The sequence below is a fragment of the Oryzias latipes genome, chromosome 5, assembly GCF_002234675.1.
Source record: "Oryzias latipes chromosome 5, ASM223467v1".
Classification (NCBI taxonomy): domain Eukaryota; kingdom Metazoa; phylum Chordata; class Actinopteri; order Beloniformes; family Adrianichthyidae; genus Oryzias; species Oryzias latipes.
Window position 1 is genome coordinate 4,899,561 of NC_019863.2, and position 16,577 is coordinate 4,916,137.

Below are 16,577 nucleotides of genomic sequence, written 5' to 3' on the forward strand. Positions count from 1 at the left end.
TTCAAAAACTACACAGAAAGGTCTGGCTTGCTCCACTGTGGAGCCCCGTTATGAATGGATGATGGATTTGTTTCCCATTCATTTATTATTATTATCATCATCATTATTGCAATGATAAATGATGCCTAAGCGTGCTATCAGGTGCTCCAAAGGGACACGTTTCACTTGACACTGCCATAGCGGAACAAGTTTGGGGTGTTAGCTTACATTTTTCACAAATCACCGTTGTGAACGCGCACGTACGAGCCACCCATAACGTCAGCGCGCTCCCGCACCCTTCTCCCTCAGTGCGCGTGCTCCGTGCAGGATGCTGAATTGTAGGTGATGATGGCGGAAGGGGAGCACCGCTGAGTTTCCTTTGAGTTTTTATTACAGCTGTAGAAGCATCCACAACATAGCTCGTCTCCGCCGAGACCATCGACGAGGGGATGGGGAACGAGGCCAGCATGGAGGGGGAGGGACAGGCAGGGCAGCCCGGCCCCGCCGTCCCTGCAGCGGGGGCTCCGACTTCCATTTCAGCACCACCGGGCTCTGGACAGCTCCTCAAGCCGAGCAACGGTGCGCCGGCCGGGGGAAGCGGAGCCGCTCCCAGGCCGGGGATTAACAGGTACACGCGCTCGCTCGGAGGCTTTTCCGTCCGACTGGGGCAAACAGATGAAGAAGGCTGTGAGATGGCAGCGTGGAGGGGAGCTACAGAGAAATCCACCCGACTGCGTGCAGACTTCAATCGGCTCTCAATTTTTTATTTGAATATTAACGCAGTTCAGTCCTCCTTTCAGACTTGTTCGGTTGTTTTTGAGAGCAACGCCCGATTAGTAAGCAATATTATGGATACAATTAAATGTGTCACAATTATAATATATTAAATCCTTCATAATAATAATATTAAAAATAAACGTAACTGTACAGCGTTCCATTTTTCAGTTTATCACAGGCTATTCTTAAAAAAGGAGCATATTTGTCCATTGAAATGACCCAACGCCAGTGTTTTGTAATGGATCTCTGAAATTTTGACGTCCTCATAGCGTAAGGTGATAAATAAATTAGAAATGTAAATGATGCGAAGTGCGCCGCATCTCACGTAGAGTAGAGGGCTTCAGTCGGTTGAATTACAGGTTTATTTGACACGATGGGGCAGTAAATACAGGGTAATTGTGAAAAACACACCTCACACCTGTAATGTTGAGGACTGTGTAAGATGACAACGCTCCCATCAGATGTCTCCAACGTCATTGAGAGACCCAAACAGACGCAGCAGGCATCAGTAAAATCTCCATGCCCTTTCATTCAATTATTCTTATCATTGTAGATATACAGGAAATTGATAGTTTTTTCTCCCTGCTGGGAAATCGATGCTGCATTACTTTTAAAGAAATGCAGACACCATAAGCTGAGACCCACTTGCAGTGGCATGGCGATCTCACATGACAGCATTCCTCTTGTTGGCAGTTTCTTAATTAAAACCAGTTGTATGCTAATACAATAGAGTCTGATCAAGCATTAGCCCCTTTTAGATCAGGAGTGTTATCACTATGTCGGTGTGCCAGGGTGTCTTTTCTGTGTGGTAGGGATTATCCTCTTAACAAGATCTGATATTGCCTTGATTACACAGTTCAACAGTTGTAGACCTGTGAGTGTGCACAAATAGACACACAGCTGCATCTTGACTTCAAGATGCAGCTGAGTGTAGTGCATGTTAATGCGGGTACATGTATGTGTAACTCAGAGTGTTTTTCCATTCTGTAGTAGAGCCGATTCTTGCACTTCATTCATAAACTGCTGCCTCTTATTTCCCTGATTGTAAGCATTCCTAATGCAGCCTGCTCACGTTTGCAGTCAGTATGTTTGTAGTTGGGATTGTCTAAGGAGTCGTAGCGCTAATGTCATGTTATGATGCTTTTATGTATTGATTTCTTTTTGGTATCTGATAAATGGATAGCAAGCCCTAGAAGAAGACAGAGAGTCATTAGGAGAAATGGACAAAGGGAAAGGGAGAAAGCATCACATGATCAGACAGAGGCTATGTCAGAATTTCCAGCCTAATCCTTATATAGTGCACTATATAGTGCACTATATAGTGCGTTCGCCATTTTGTAGTGAATCTACAATTCCAAAATCCAGTGCCCTAGAAAATTCCCAGAAGTCTCTACGAAAAACCAGTGTGCATCGATCATTACTAGATCGGCGAATATAGACCACAATGCATTGTGTTGGAACAATTTTGCCAAAAAAAAGGATTTAAATGGATTTTTTTAATAAACCATCAAAGTTTTCATCTTAAGAAGACAGTGGACTCATAAATAATCGTCCCAAAACACTGATATCTCATAGATTTTAACTTTGTGAAATCGATGACGTGATATTCGCCGTTTTAGTCCCACTATACAGTTTTTTTTAGTAGTTAGGGGTCAGGGTGGGAATTCAGACAGAGCCAGTAGCTGATTTGTTTAAGGTAACTGTGGCACTTGTAATATTTGGCCTTCTAAAATGAGAAAGAGGTTAAGTAAGACTTGTTAGCTAGCTGCCATTGTAGGGACAACAGTTTCTTCTCGATAGTCTTTATGCTGCTGGCATTAAAGACCCACTCCACTGAAAATGGTGTTTTTAACAGGTTCTCGAGGTGTTTTTCTGATGATGGAGGACATAAATGAACAGAATTAAACTTAAGATTTTATCCCTGAGTATTTCTTTATTCAAATCGTTGTGAATCACGAGCAGATGAAAAAATGCAGTTTAAAAAAGACTTAAGTTCTGATGTGGACACTCTGATGGATGAGCCACAAGCTCCCTTCTCTGCTCCATTCTGATGCCTCCACTTGCAGACAAATAGATCCAATATTGCTCCTTATTTTTGTTGTAAGCTAGCAGGAGAGAAACAGAGCTCTCAGCAATGGGGAAGGGGTTAAAGGGCCGTCCTAGAAAACGACATAGGTTTTTTGATTATGGCTAAAAATGACATAACCATAAGTAAAAGACCACTGGGATGCTTGTCCAATAGATCCAGGTGATTGGAGTGGGTCTTTAAAAGAACTATTTTTGTCTTCAAACGCCACAATACCATTCCACATAATCCACTTTTACGTCTGTGTCAGTGCGTCTTTTCTATGCTAATCAAACTAACCATTGAATCTACTTTGGTGCAGGTCTCCCAAATTATTCCAGCAGTTTTAATAGGTTTTCTAGCTGAGTACGCTGTCCACATGTCACGTACATCAATGGATCAATCTATTGCTTACACTTTGAATTGCGGTCTGCTCCATGAGTGGGACTGCTTTCAATAGCTGTTCCATCTGCAACGCCTCTCTGTCCTGTTCTTTTAGCCTCTTCTGTCCAAATCATGCAGTGTGGGTGCTGCACGCCGCCCTGCAAGTCAAAGGCTCTTAATCTCAGAGGCCAGCATTTCCATTAGAGGCTGGACAATGTTGGTAACAATTCCTTCGTTAGTCATTTCAGTCAAACTCAAAAGGACAATGATCACACAACTGAGGTTTTCCAAGAGAGCATGACCTCAAAACATCAACCAAGTAATATTTTCCCGGAATTTCTGCTCCTCCACTTTCTTATTAGTTTTGTTCATAACTACATCAATAATGAGTGCTACCTTCTTCAGTATGGGAAAGGTACCCAGCAAAGTCTTTTTTTAAGCTCGACTGGTTTTAACCCAGAATGAATATACAGTTAATAAACCCACAACTGCTATGATACTGTTCAGGCAGTATGTCGTCATTATTAATTCACTGCCAACAATGAGTTCACTGTAGACTTTATAGGCCATATCTATGGAATCGTTCCAAATGCATTTCTGATCATCAGTAAAGTTTCTGCATACAGGACAGGTTGCAAGGTTACAGATTTACATAGATGGGAGCGTTTTGCTGTCTTTAATTCGCATCTACCACTTTTTGTCATTTATTCATATATATATATACACATATACCGTATATTAAGTACATAAAAATCCCCTGACTGAAGGCAAAGAGTCAAGCCAGCATCGTTCCTAACTCTACATCTTCAGACTTAAGCTCTCTGTTCTGAAAGAATCAGAAACTATGATAGGCCTTAAACAATGTTTGATTTCCCGCCACTCACCACATTTTTTATTTATTTATTTGTTCCTTTCATGAAAATTATTGATTGTCCAATATGTTTACATGTTTGTCTCACAATATTTAACATTTTCAGGTTTAGAAGGGAGCAGAATTGTAGAATACAATTCTTATAATTTTCTGCTCCCTGCTTGTTCATTTTGTCCTTCACTTTGTCCTCAATTGCATGTCCAAAAGACAGCATGAAATACCTCTAATTCACGCCTGAAGCATCTCTCTGCTGCTTTTTGGGATGTTTTGTTGGTGTTTCAAATCCAGCTGATTGTCATCATTGAAATGCTTCATGAAAACACACAGGAGTCTTAGTGCTTTAGATGGACAGATAGGAATTCATGGTCCTTGGGCTCCTGTTTGCCAATGCATAGAACATCTCTTGAAAAAGGTGTTTTTCCATTTACATTTTTTCCCCTTAAATAACCCCGCCTGAGGCTTTACACAAAGACACAGGAGTCTGCACTGGATGCTGCTGCAATTTAAATGGTTGGTGCTTCGCATAACCTCCCTGTGTCTTGTCAAGACAGCATATATATGCAAATCAGAATTAAAATTAGGCTGTGTAACACTTAATTGGGGAATTGTTAAAATAATAGCTCTAACGGTCTATATGTGAAGAGATGGGATTTGTAGACTGTCTCATGAAGCAATAATGATTGATGGATGCTCAAACATTTTTTAAATGCTTCTTTTTCAAAACACCTGTCAATTTAAAGGCAGTTCAATTTTCTGTCAAGTCCGTGTCCCATCACATTTCTGTAGTAGGGAGTTGTTTTCTGTCTTTACACTGAAATTAGAAACGCAAAGGACAAAAAACGTGTAAAAGCAATTTTTAAAGTACATTTATTATTTTTATATGTATTTATAAATACAAAATTATTACATTATTTATTGTATGTTTATTTATATATGTTCTACTAATCCATACAGAACTTTAAACATTTAAAACATGATACGTTTTCGCTTTATATTTGAACAAATCTAACTCATTTTAGAACAATTCAAGATAGTAAAAGTGTCTTAAACCCACAAATATCTCCACGTTTCCCAGCAGGCCTTATATAAATCTAAGAACATGTCACTGTTTTGTGACAACTAGAATGATAAAACCCCAAGGGGAACAGTCCTAAAGTTGTCGTGCTGGGAGCAGGATGTTTCCTGTTGAGCCCCTTATTCTGTTACTTAATATGTCCTTTTGGACTGAAGCCTCAGATTCCTGTTTGCATGAAGGTGCAGAGTTTGGGCATTTTGATATTTTCCACATTTTTGCCATGGGCCTTCAGAAATTCTGTTGACCTGATAACATAAAACAAAAATGTTCTATTTTGACAAGTATAAAATGTTTCCAGAGGTGATCATGATGAGAGCAGATCAAATCAATAACTACCGGTACTCACCTTATATGACATAAATCTGTCTGTTAGAATGTTTTTTTTTTCTTCCAAAATATAGATTCAGGGCAGCTGCTGCATCTGTGATCAAAGATGGGAGATGTTACAAGATTTAAATTGTTTTGACTTTATTTCGGTGAAACAAGCTCTCTTGATTCAAATAAAAAATACTTCAAAGAGTGTTGTTTCTGCTTAAATCTACAGAAGTTAGTATTGTTCTGTCATGAGTGAAAGAAAAGCTTAAAATATTAAAAGGAAATAGTCACAGAAATGATAAATAAATCATGAAATACTTGTTTGTTTGTTTTTGCTAAATGAATAAATGCCAATTTGAATTTAATTTGTTTCACAATTCCTCTTAAATAGAAATTAAATATGATCCCATTGGATTAGATGACATTTTTTTAATTATAAACCCTGAAAAGGATTGGAAGTTCTAGGTTGCTGTTCTAAAATAATCTAGGAAAACTTTAAATGAAGCTCAGATAAGTTGTTTGTTACAGGTTAAGCTACAGTTTTTTTATAAGAGCACAATAGTAGATCCTCTGGATTACTCCATGTAACTAAAGCCCTTTTTCCTGGACCATTGTTTATGGGAAAACCTTCATTCTTCTCCTTATCAACCCAAAATGCGACCAAACTAATCGTGGCTAAAAACTAGTCTGGATTTAATAAAAAAACAAGTGTAGGAAAATAAGTGTGCAGTTTTCCAAGTAAATGGTAATAATAATAATACTAGAATGGATTACCCACGAGGGCCGCATAGTGGTGTAGTGGTTAGTTCTCTCACCTTACAACAAAAAGGTTCAAATTCCATCTGTGTGGAGTTTGCATGATCTCATAGATGTGTGGGTTGTCTCCAGGTGCTTTATCTCCCTCTCACAGTTCACAAACATGCTCTGAAATGTCAGTTAGGTGTGAATGTGTGTAGTTGTGTGGCCCTGCAATGGACTGGGGAACTGTCCAGGGTGTGTAGCTGGATTGGCTCCAGTGTTCCCCAAAATGAGTAAAGGAATGTACAAAAAATAGATGGATTGCTTACATTTTTTTTTGCATCTTGCATGCTAGGTAGACATATTTGTTGCATGTAGAGAGCTGTGCATATCTTCATGGATTTAGAGAACAGCAATGAGTTGTAGTATATTTTTGTTTTTGTTTTGTAGAAATAGTCTTGTGTAACAAGAACACAACAGTATCTGCATCCATCTTCCAAGCCGAGTTCATCCCTTTAGGGCTCACTTTAGCCTTTCCCAGCTAATGATGGGCAAAGGTGGGGTACACCCTGGACAGGCCTCCAGTCCATTACAGGGCCACACAACCACACAGTCACATGTAGGGGCATTTTAGAGTGACTAACTAACCTATGAAGCATGTTTTTTTTTTTTTTTTGGAGTGTGGGAGGAAGCTTGAGAGAAAATCCATGCATGTGTGAGGAGAACATGCTAACTCCACACAGAAAGGTCCCAGTTATCACCGTGAGAGAAGAGCGCTGGCCACTGCACCACTGTACAGCCCCAAAAACAGGGTAATAAAGTAAATCATAAAGATCTTATCAGAAATAATACAAATCATTAAATACAAAATGTATTTTATCACCGACTCAATTGTGAGTTACAAGTACATCTAAAAGAAAACTCCCCTTCAATTCAGATAAAACTAATTACTAAACTTTGATCAATAGTGACACAACCTCTCAACAATAAGATGCTTATCAACATGTTTCGACCAATAAAAGCAGCTTTAGACATCTGTCATTATTTCTGCCAAGCCCTTGACGATCCTAACTAATGTCACACATCTAATTCTCTTTTTTTTCCTTCATTCCTTGACCCCGCCCCTGCCAGACCACCTCCATCAGACCCTAAACCAGGAGGTCAGAGCGGTCATGGAACAGGGGACAGGTTAGCCTCCCATGACGCTTCCCAGCATGCTGCACCTCAAGGAACGCAGGGCGAAGGCCACGCTGCCAGGAGGAACCTCCAGGTGGATTTGGGTAGCAACAGGAGTGGAAGATCTCCTTCTGTGTCCCCGGACCGCGGCAATGTCCCCACCTCCCCTTACTCTGTGCCTCAAATCGCTCCCATGCCCAGCAGCAAGCTGTGCCCCGTCTGCAAAAACACTGACCTGATGGCAGCTGGGGATGACAAGCTGAGCTTCAACACCTGCACACAGTGCCACTCCATGGTGTGCAACCAGTGTGGCTTCAACCCCAACCCTCACCTCACAGAGGTAAGCTGCGTTTATTTGGCTTTGGTTTCTGACACAACAAATAGAACTGACATCATTACAATTTTTACCTTTTCTTTGGTTCTAGATAAACATCAGTCAATGAAATGCAAAATGCCTCTTTAGTTTTGGAAAATACAACTTTAAACTATAAGCTGCTGCCAGTTGTTTTTTGCATAGAGGTTGTTTTGTGCTCCTTTTTAATTAAAGCTTTTTGTTTTGATTTCTGGATGTTGTAACAAATTTTTACTCTTGATGTAATTGATAAATAGATTCATGTTCCTACAACCCAACCAGATCAACCTGTCTGAGACAAGTTGTTAATCGAATCGACCCATACCATAATAAAAAAGTTTCAAAATAACATAATACAATTATGAATCTTGGAAAATACCATTTGGATTGAGACGCGATAAGTTTATTTCGCTATAACATAACAACGATCAAGACACGTGATGACATCAGCAAACATGGATCCGTCTATCATTCCAGTCCAATGTGTGGACTTTGTATAAAGTCATGTGACCATCCAGTGTATAGAATGTTCTAAGAATGTTCTCTTTGGATTCTTTGGATGTGGAAAAAAAACAGTGGACTGAACTTTAGGAAACTAAAATGTGAATGGATTTGACATTCATTCTTGTTTACTTGTTTGTTTGGACACATATTTCATTTCCACTTGATGATCTGGAAGAAATCCAAGAATCTGGAAAACTTCACTGTTCAGCAGCAGGAATTTCTGTCTGAGTCTCACTGCTGGAAGTTTGGATAAAGATGATCTGGATCCACTTTAGGTCAGAGAATCGGATCCAATCGGATCGTTCAAAATAAACAAATATTGACTATAAATCGGTTCAGCAAATACAAATTGTGAATGAATTGGATCTTTGTTTAATGAATGTTTACACCCCTATTTTTTTTACTATCTGATTTATTGCAAAAAAGTATGTGGTATAGGCTAGAACGTGAGGAAAATACAAAGCTTTTCTCGTTCGTTTTTATGAAAATTTGTAAACTTTAGGTAAAGGTACCTCTTGTACAGCTGATGGTAATTTTTTAAACTTTCTAAGCAAAAAAACAAAAGTTTTTTTAAGTGTTGCACTTTAGTCTATCTCTAAACACAGATAAGTGTGCATTTAAGCAAACACTTTTTAGGGCACCTCTGAAAAACAACACATTTCCACATTAACATTCATCACAGCAGATTAAAAAGGCATCTTAAATACTTTGCTGCCTCAACCCTGCAATAAATCACTCCTAATTTGGAATACGGCTGTGCCTCACTGTTACTGTGAGTCAAGTCTAACTGTGTCATCTGCCACAAAGTTTCACATCAACTTCAATGACTCACATTAGCAACTGCAGCAATGTAATTTCAGTTCAACAGGCCTGCAGAGCAGCCATAGCTTCTAAGAATATCAGGCAATAGAAAGCAAAATGTGTCATTTTTTAAATAGGACTCTCTCTAAGTAGCTGTAGTGGATATTACTGGATGCAGTACACATGTCAGCATTGGTATGTAGTCTCTGTGTAGAAGGTGCTAGACAGTAAACGCTGGAAAAAAGAACATGTGGGAAATTGCAGCATGAGAAGGAAATGTGAGCGAAGACAGAGAGTTGAGAATAGATCACTACAAGGAGTGAAGGAGAGAGCGGCAGTAAAGAGAACAGCGGAGGTGGGTACTTTTCTTCTCAGCCTTCATGTGCCTGTCAGGGAAAGACAGGGAGGGGGAAAAGACACAGCCCCCGTGGACCTGAAGATATACCCCAATAACCTACTTAACATGGATAGGGCTTGAGCCGGACTGCGGCATGCCTCAGAAAGCCTTATCGCTCATCACTCACTCACTGGTGAAACTGATGAAGGCCACGTTGTTGCCAGTCTATGTGATGACAACAGTTTGGATGATTGGAAGTGTGATGAGGTCAGGAGCAGTGCCCAGGCATGTGTGACTAAAGCTTCATCCCAAACTGGCAAATAAATGCTTGAAGGTAGAATTTAGGATTTCTTAAAGATGAAAGAACATATTTGAGCTGTTACCTAGTAATACTTTAAATAGGAGCTAGGTTAAAAACTTCATAATCATGATTAAAACCTCACTAGGAAAGTTTTTATAAAAAAAAAAAAAATAGTCATGGGATTAGTTTGTAATCTCTCTGTGGGTGGAGTGACCCTGCCCCAGGGGGAGGAGTTTAAATACCTTGGGGTCTTCTTCACGACTCGAGTGAGGGAAGACCGGAGTGTGACAGGAGGATTGGAGCAGCGTCTGTAGTTATGCGCTCGCTGTATCGGTCCGTTGTGGTGAAGAGAGAGCTGAGCCAAAAAGCAAAGCTGTCAATTTACCGGTCGATCTTTGTTCCAATACTCACCAATGATCATGAGCTCTGGGTCATGACCGAAAAAACAAGGTCCTGGATACAAGCGGCTGAAATGAGATTCCTCCGCAGGGTGGCTGCTCTCCCTTAGAGATAGGGGGAGAAGCTTGGTCACCCGCGGAGAGCTTGGAGTAGAACCGTGTTTTTGGTGATGTTCTTGCAGCGTTTTTCTCACAATGGTGGACATATATGAAAGAAATCAGTTGTAAAATTGCATTCCTGAGGATTTCTTTATTCCAATCATTGTGAATCAGGAGCAGAGGAAAAAATGCAGAATGAAAAAGCTTGTAGTTGTGACGTAGAAGCTGTCATCGTCAAGTCACAAGCTTCCTGCTCCGCTCCATTCTTCTCCATTCTCCATTCATTCTTATTATCCACTTGTAGATCCATGTACGTCTTTGTTTTCCTCATCTTGGCTGGCATCTGGATCCGAACTGTTCGGCTGGACAGCTCCGATGTTGCTCGCCATTTTTTGCACCGGTAATGTTGTGTTGGAGGTGTGAGGGGCTTTCGGGGACAGAGTAAGGTCAGAGGTGAATTCCTAATGAGCTCCTGCCGCTCTACAGAATCTATGTTCTAGAAAACAACACAGGTTTTTTTATTTTGGCAGAAAACTGCATAATCATAATTAAAAGACCACTGGGAACGCTTTGAAAATAGATCAAAAGATGATCAGAGTGGGACTGTAAAGATCATTCAGCAAATACGTAGTTTCCTTCTCTGTGATGTTGATCATGAAAGAATCTCTGCTTACATGAAGGATGTGAGGGATGAAGATCAAGGCTGAGAAGATGGATCCAAACAACCTGGTGATAGAAATGCAATTTATCTCCTTTCACAACAGAATCTCACTCGGCTCAAAGTCGAGCTTAAAGAAAACGTTTTAGTTAGGGGTTTAGTCTGACAATAACACCTAAAGAGAGCTGCACACGTGAGCTTTTGTTTTGGAGGAGATGATCTTCTGTCAAAGGTCATTTCAGAACTGAACAAATGTTAGTTTTTGAGGGGAAAAGTACTAAAAAGGCATTTGATCAAAGAAGACTTTTCAGGGAAGGTAAAAGGGGAGGCTAGCTGTTCTCAAGATGAACTTGAAACAACAGCAAAAGCACAAAGAAATATGGACGAAATTACCACAGACACTCCCCAGACACTGTGCTCCCACCATCATACAGGAGAACATCTGCTTTATAATTGGTCCAATTTCTATTTATAGAGCCTACCCTCTTTCTGTCTGCAGCAGAGGCTGACTCCTGAGAAGCCACAGCTGAAAGAGAGAGCTGTGGGAAAAACTATATGACAGCAGGAGAGGACGCAAACGCATCATTAAAAACGAACCATCAAGGCCAGTGTTCACACATATATTTCTAAATGCTCTGCAATTATTTCCCTGCCTACAAAGAGAAAGAGGACTTTGAAAAGAACAAAACAACAGATAAAAAAGTAGCTCTGTATCGAAGACGTTTTATTGAAAAACTGCGGGACGACACGACTTTTCGAAGGGGAAAGCAGTAGCATTGCTAAACCACTATGGAGATGTGTCTAAGAGACAAAACCAAGAACATTTTCAGTTTCTTCATTTGAAAAAAGTCTTGGAAATTTTGTTTCCTCTTCTGTTTGACTCCAACTGCTTAGAAAATGCTCCTACACAAAAACTCTGTGTTAGCCCCCCCCACGTATCAGGCGTGGCAGAGAATTCTGAATACAAAAAGCAACGAACATAATGTCTAACACATAGAGGCACAAACTATTTATTAAGTATATTACAGATTTATATCATAAAGAAAATGCTATGTTTTTAAGCAGTACATAGCCACTGTTTAATGTTAGATCACATGCTGTTCAGCAAATACTGCTTATTTAGAATGGGGACCATTTTTCAGTTCCCAGTTTTGCTTTAAACTCCATTTTATTTACATGCAAACGGAGCTGCAATGTTTAACACGTTACAAAAGTAATGTAATAAAGTAACATCACTTTTGTGGCTTTTTATTATTGTTTTTTATTTATATGATTCGTACTGCACCTTGAAGCCACTGTTCCTAATTATAGGAACAGTGGCCTTATATTCTATTCTATAGAATTTTAACGTCATTTTTTTACTTGTTACATGTTAAGTAACTTGTATATTACAGCACACTAACTGCCCCAAAATGTCATGGTTTAAAGCAGCGAGACCACGAGTCATTAAAAATAAAAAAGTCTAAAGCAAAGTCTTTTTAATGCCTATTGTATGTAACTTTAAGCTTTTTCAATTAATGTCAGTCAAACTGATGACACAAATTTCCTGTTAGGCTTTAGACCCAAATGCTTTTGTGTTCCCAGTAAATTGTTTTTATTTTTTCCCCACAGAGCTGTTAACTGTGTGTCGTGCTGTTGTAGGTGGAGTGATTTAAACCTGCTTCATTCTGGTAGCATTTCTATCTTTGTCTTTCTGAGGCACACTGGTTTGTGGTTCTCCATTTGCTTTCTCCTTTTTCAAAGTAGGCAGCCAGTATTTTCAGTTCTTTGGTCCAAAGGTGTTGTCTGTCTGAGGTTTTCACCTGATCAAAAATATACTATATTATTAGCAGCCATTTTTACACCATAACCAAGGTGGCTATGATGTAGAGTGGCTTTCCTCTGATCGGAAGGTTGCGGGTTTTGTTCCTACACTGCCTGGCTATTAGTCAAAGTGTGGTGATTTCCACAGCTGTTATCAGTGTTTCTGTGGTTTCTTGCTTCAAACCTGGTCGACCATTTTGGATGCCATAATTTGATCCCCCCAGTGAAAGTTCCCATCCTCCCTCACCATGGGCACCAGTTCATGCTTGGGACAACAACATGTTTTTCAGCGGCTGGAGTTACTCCCATTTACCAACAAGATCAAAGAAAGGCGACCGGTCCTGTTGGCGCTCCAAAGCTTTCTCTGGAGCGCCACACCGTATGCGTGACGTAAAACCAGCGCAGTAGTGAGCCACGATCAGAATAAACTGTTTATATGCACAATATATCAACAATCGGCATAACCCACCTGTGTTGATCGGAAAGATATTTTGATCTTAACGAGTCTGATACGAGTCTGATCGGGGCAGACTAACACGGCGTGTTTGCATGACACATTTTTATTCTGATCAGGCGTTTGTCCATGTAAACGCAGCTACTGTAGAATAAAGTCTGTGAGAACATACTGCCCTGAGTTGTGTCTTGGGTTCTCCAAGCATCCAAACATCTCTTGATGTTTTTTGGACTGAGTTCTGGCAAACACAGGATAAGATACCTTTTCCAAGGCTCTTTACTGTCTGTCCAACATTTCAGTTCCCAACATTTTCACCATCATACAAATGTGTGAAACTTGATGACACTTTTACACTGTCCCATGTTTCGTTTGGGTTGTGCTAAGTTGCTAGGTCAATTTACTGGGAACAAAGCAAGTTGTGTGGGTTATTAATCAGATAAGAAATAGCTTCTTTAAAATATAGGCCAAGGCTGTCTGGCAGTTTTAAAGAGCTCACCAGATCTCCACTGAAGGAAGCTACTAAATGCTTTTGGTCTCAGTGTACAGCAGGGTTTGGCGGGGGGCAAATGTCAAAGCAACATTTTACATAAATCCCAAGAGTTTACTCAATCCCAAGGTTTTCATGCAGAAAGAGGCATTGTATCTGGATGAAAAATGGGTCTTGGCCGTTTTGTTGCTTTAACCCAGAAAAACATTTTGTAGAACAGCAGTAGCATTTTTTAACTATAGCACAAAAACTGTGCCTGGAGTTTGGTTTGTGTATGTCATTATTTATAGTGAATCCATTTGAATTTTATTCTTTCATTATCTTGGAAACAGTAATGAATTCAATTCCCTATGATTAGATTGTTAGTACTTCATTTTGTGCATTAATAAATAATAATAAATAAATGTTTTGTGTAAATAACACTGAAACTAGAATGAAGTGTGGGTATTAAGTTGTGGATTTTTTGTGATATTTCTTGATACTGGGAACCAGCCTGTGCCTTGTATGGAGAAATGGTCTCAGCTGACTCCAATAATTTAAAAGTTGAAAGCTTATGGTGTATTTTAAGTCTTACATACTTTGTTTATCTACGAGTAAATCAAAAACTGATTGGTCTGGAACTTTAAGTGGATTCACAAGTGGGTCAGGAATCCAGCTGAGATGCATACACTGAGATATTTGTATATACCAAAATACTTTGCAGCAAAATCTGCCGGAAACTAAATCAAAGACACGTTAGTTTAACTACTACCCTATAATTTGCTCTATTTGAAGTTTTATCTATGTCTAGTTGGGGCCAAACAAAATCATTTTCTCTTCTTTTGAAGTAACTATTTAACGATATCTCAGCAATTAGGACTGTTAAACAACTGTTTAACATGTATTGTTATAAATAAATTGATTTTATCCATTTTTGCAACAGTTGATTTGAATCAAATCTAGTCAAATCTAAAAAAGTAACTCAGTTTCAAGATTTGAAAACAAAAATTAAAGCAGTCCAATGATATTAATAATAAGTTAAAGACTTAATGCTTGGTTGCAAATTGTTAACCATTCCATTGCCTTAAAGCTGGATAAAGTCTTTGAAACATAGACTTGAGGAACTAAACATGAAAGAGGCAAAACCACTGCAGCAATAGTTTTAGTAGTACATTTGTTGGTTAGAATTCCTGTTTACTTTTATAAAGACGATAATATTACTGTTTTGCACTGCCTGCTTTTTCCTTAAAAACACTGTACGCCTCGCGCTGCCTAAGACTGCAGTGAGTGAGAAACATTTAATGAGCGACTTGAACAAAGTAGTTCCTCGGTTTATTTCCCTCAGACAAAAAACAACTGTCTTATCTGCTGACTTTTATGAGATTCTTTCTGTTTGGTTATTTGGTCGAATGTGAGTCGGGCAGCGGTAGAAAGACCAACGAACAGAAAGACAAGAAAAAAGCATGGAATGGAATTTCAATGCCCTCAGCTCAATTTGTAAGGCATTGATAGACTGCAGTTCTCAGCTGGTACATGTACTGCACTGTGATGCTGCATGTGCAGGGCCGTTTCCACCAGACACATTAGCTGGAGGTTGCTTCTGAATCTAAATTACTTCATTACTCAGCCTTTTTAGGGGTGTAATGCGCTGCTTTATGTCTCACACCTGTCAGCGACTGCCTGAAGTACAACTACGGGACGTTTCGTGTACAACTATGACATCTGCAGTGCTATCTTCCTCTGACGTGTGTCTGCCTCCCACTGCAGCTCTGTTTTTAAACCCTTTTCAGATTATTTTGTATCATAACATTCGGTGGAAAATATGTTCTCGATCTGTGCAAGAATAACACATTTCCAGAGAGACACAAGGGGCTGAAACTATTCACTGAGACACAGATGTGGCGGTAAACCATTGTAGAAAGGTGTGTCAGGACAAAACAGGGAAAAATAAACTCACTATCAAAAAAGCCTCGATACCAACAGAAAATAACAATTTGAAATGTTGCTATGGCTTTAAAGATGCTTTTTGAATATACAGTAAAGAAAAAACGCATCATAATCTAACTAACCCTTGTGCTATATAGGTAGAAAAAAGGTTCAGCGTACTGTCTTGTGGGGTCCAGATGGGGGACCCCATCTGGACCCCACTAGACAGTGCACTGAACCTTTTTTCTTCAATGTTTTGTGATCTTCACTGGTGTCCATGGATTACATGAAATCCTCTCCACCTTTTTCATGGTAGGGATGTAAGGGTCACAAGATAGCAGAAGGGATGACTGCTAGTAAAACTATATAAGAATCAACACATTTTTTCTCAAAAGGTCTAAAAAAAGATTTTAATTACAGAGAAGTTTTCTTAATGGGCCATCTTGATTTTTAACCTTTTTTTAAGTTCTGTTTTATTCCAGAGGTTTTTCTGAATTTGTCTGTAATCCTAAAACTAAACTAAAGTTAGACTATTTGTGGAACAGCATCCTTAAAATATTCAGAATCCTGCACATAAAAAGTTGGAGAAGAAGAATTAAAATAATTTGTATAAATCTTCCACCAGATAATTTTCTTAAATAGTTTATGTGAATGCTTCAAAGCAGTTTTCTAAAAATGAGGACCAACGTGGAAACTCTAAAGCTATGATAGGAAATACTTGAAGTTGAATCCTGTTTTATGTCTAAACTTTCTTAAAATGACATTCAAAATCAAATCAATGTTTATTGATATAGCACTTTTCACACCTGGTAACACAAAGTGACAAACTTGGATCCTAATAGTAAAGAAAAAAGATTGCATTAGGCTATTTAATGTAAACAGCATATTGATAGCTACTCTTCAAGCTGATCTGCCCTTACATCGGGAGGCTGCAGAGACAGACAAGCGTACCTCTGCATACTTAAAGACCCACTCCAATGAAGGTTGTGTTTTGGGTCTTTTTAACACGATCTTGTAGCATTTTTCTCATAATGGAGGAGGTTTATGCAATAATTTACGATTAAAACTTCGTTTTTGATTGTTACTTTTTTTCAAATC

At 39.2% G+C, this 16,577-nt stretch overlaps 1 protein-coding gene across 2 annotated transcripts in view; it reads left to right on the plus strand.

Annotated features, from left to right (window-relative positions):
* Positions 1–280: 280 nt before the first annotated feature.
* The window catches only part of LOC101156568 (protein bassoon), an 87,231-nt gene continuing 70,934 nt past the window's right edge, over positions 281–16,577 (plus strand). The window contains exons 1-2 of one of the 2 annotated variants that reach the window (XM_023954763.1): positions 281–607; positions 7,336–7,720. In XM_023954763.1, the coding sequence (XP_023810531.1) occupies positions 429–607; positions 7,336–7,720 (564 nt within the window). In that variant the 5' untranslated portion in view covers positions 281–428. The remainder of the gene's footprint in view (positions 608–7,335; positions 7,721–16,577) is intronic. The other variant, XM_023954764.1, reaches the window with a different exon arrangement.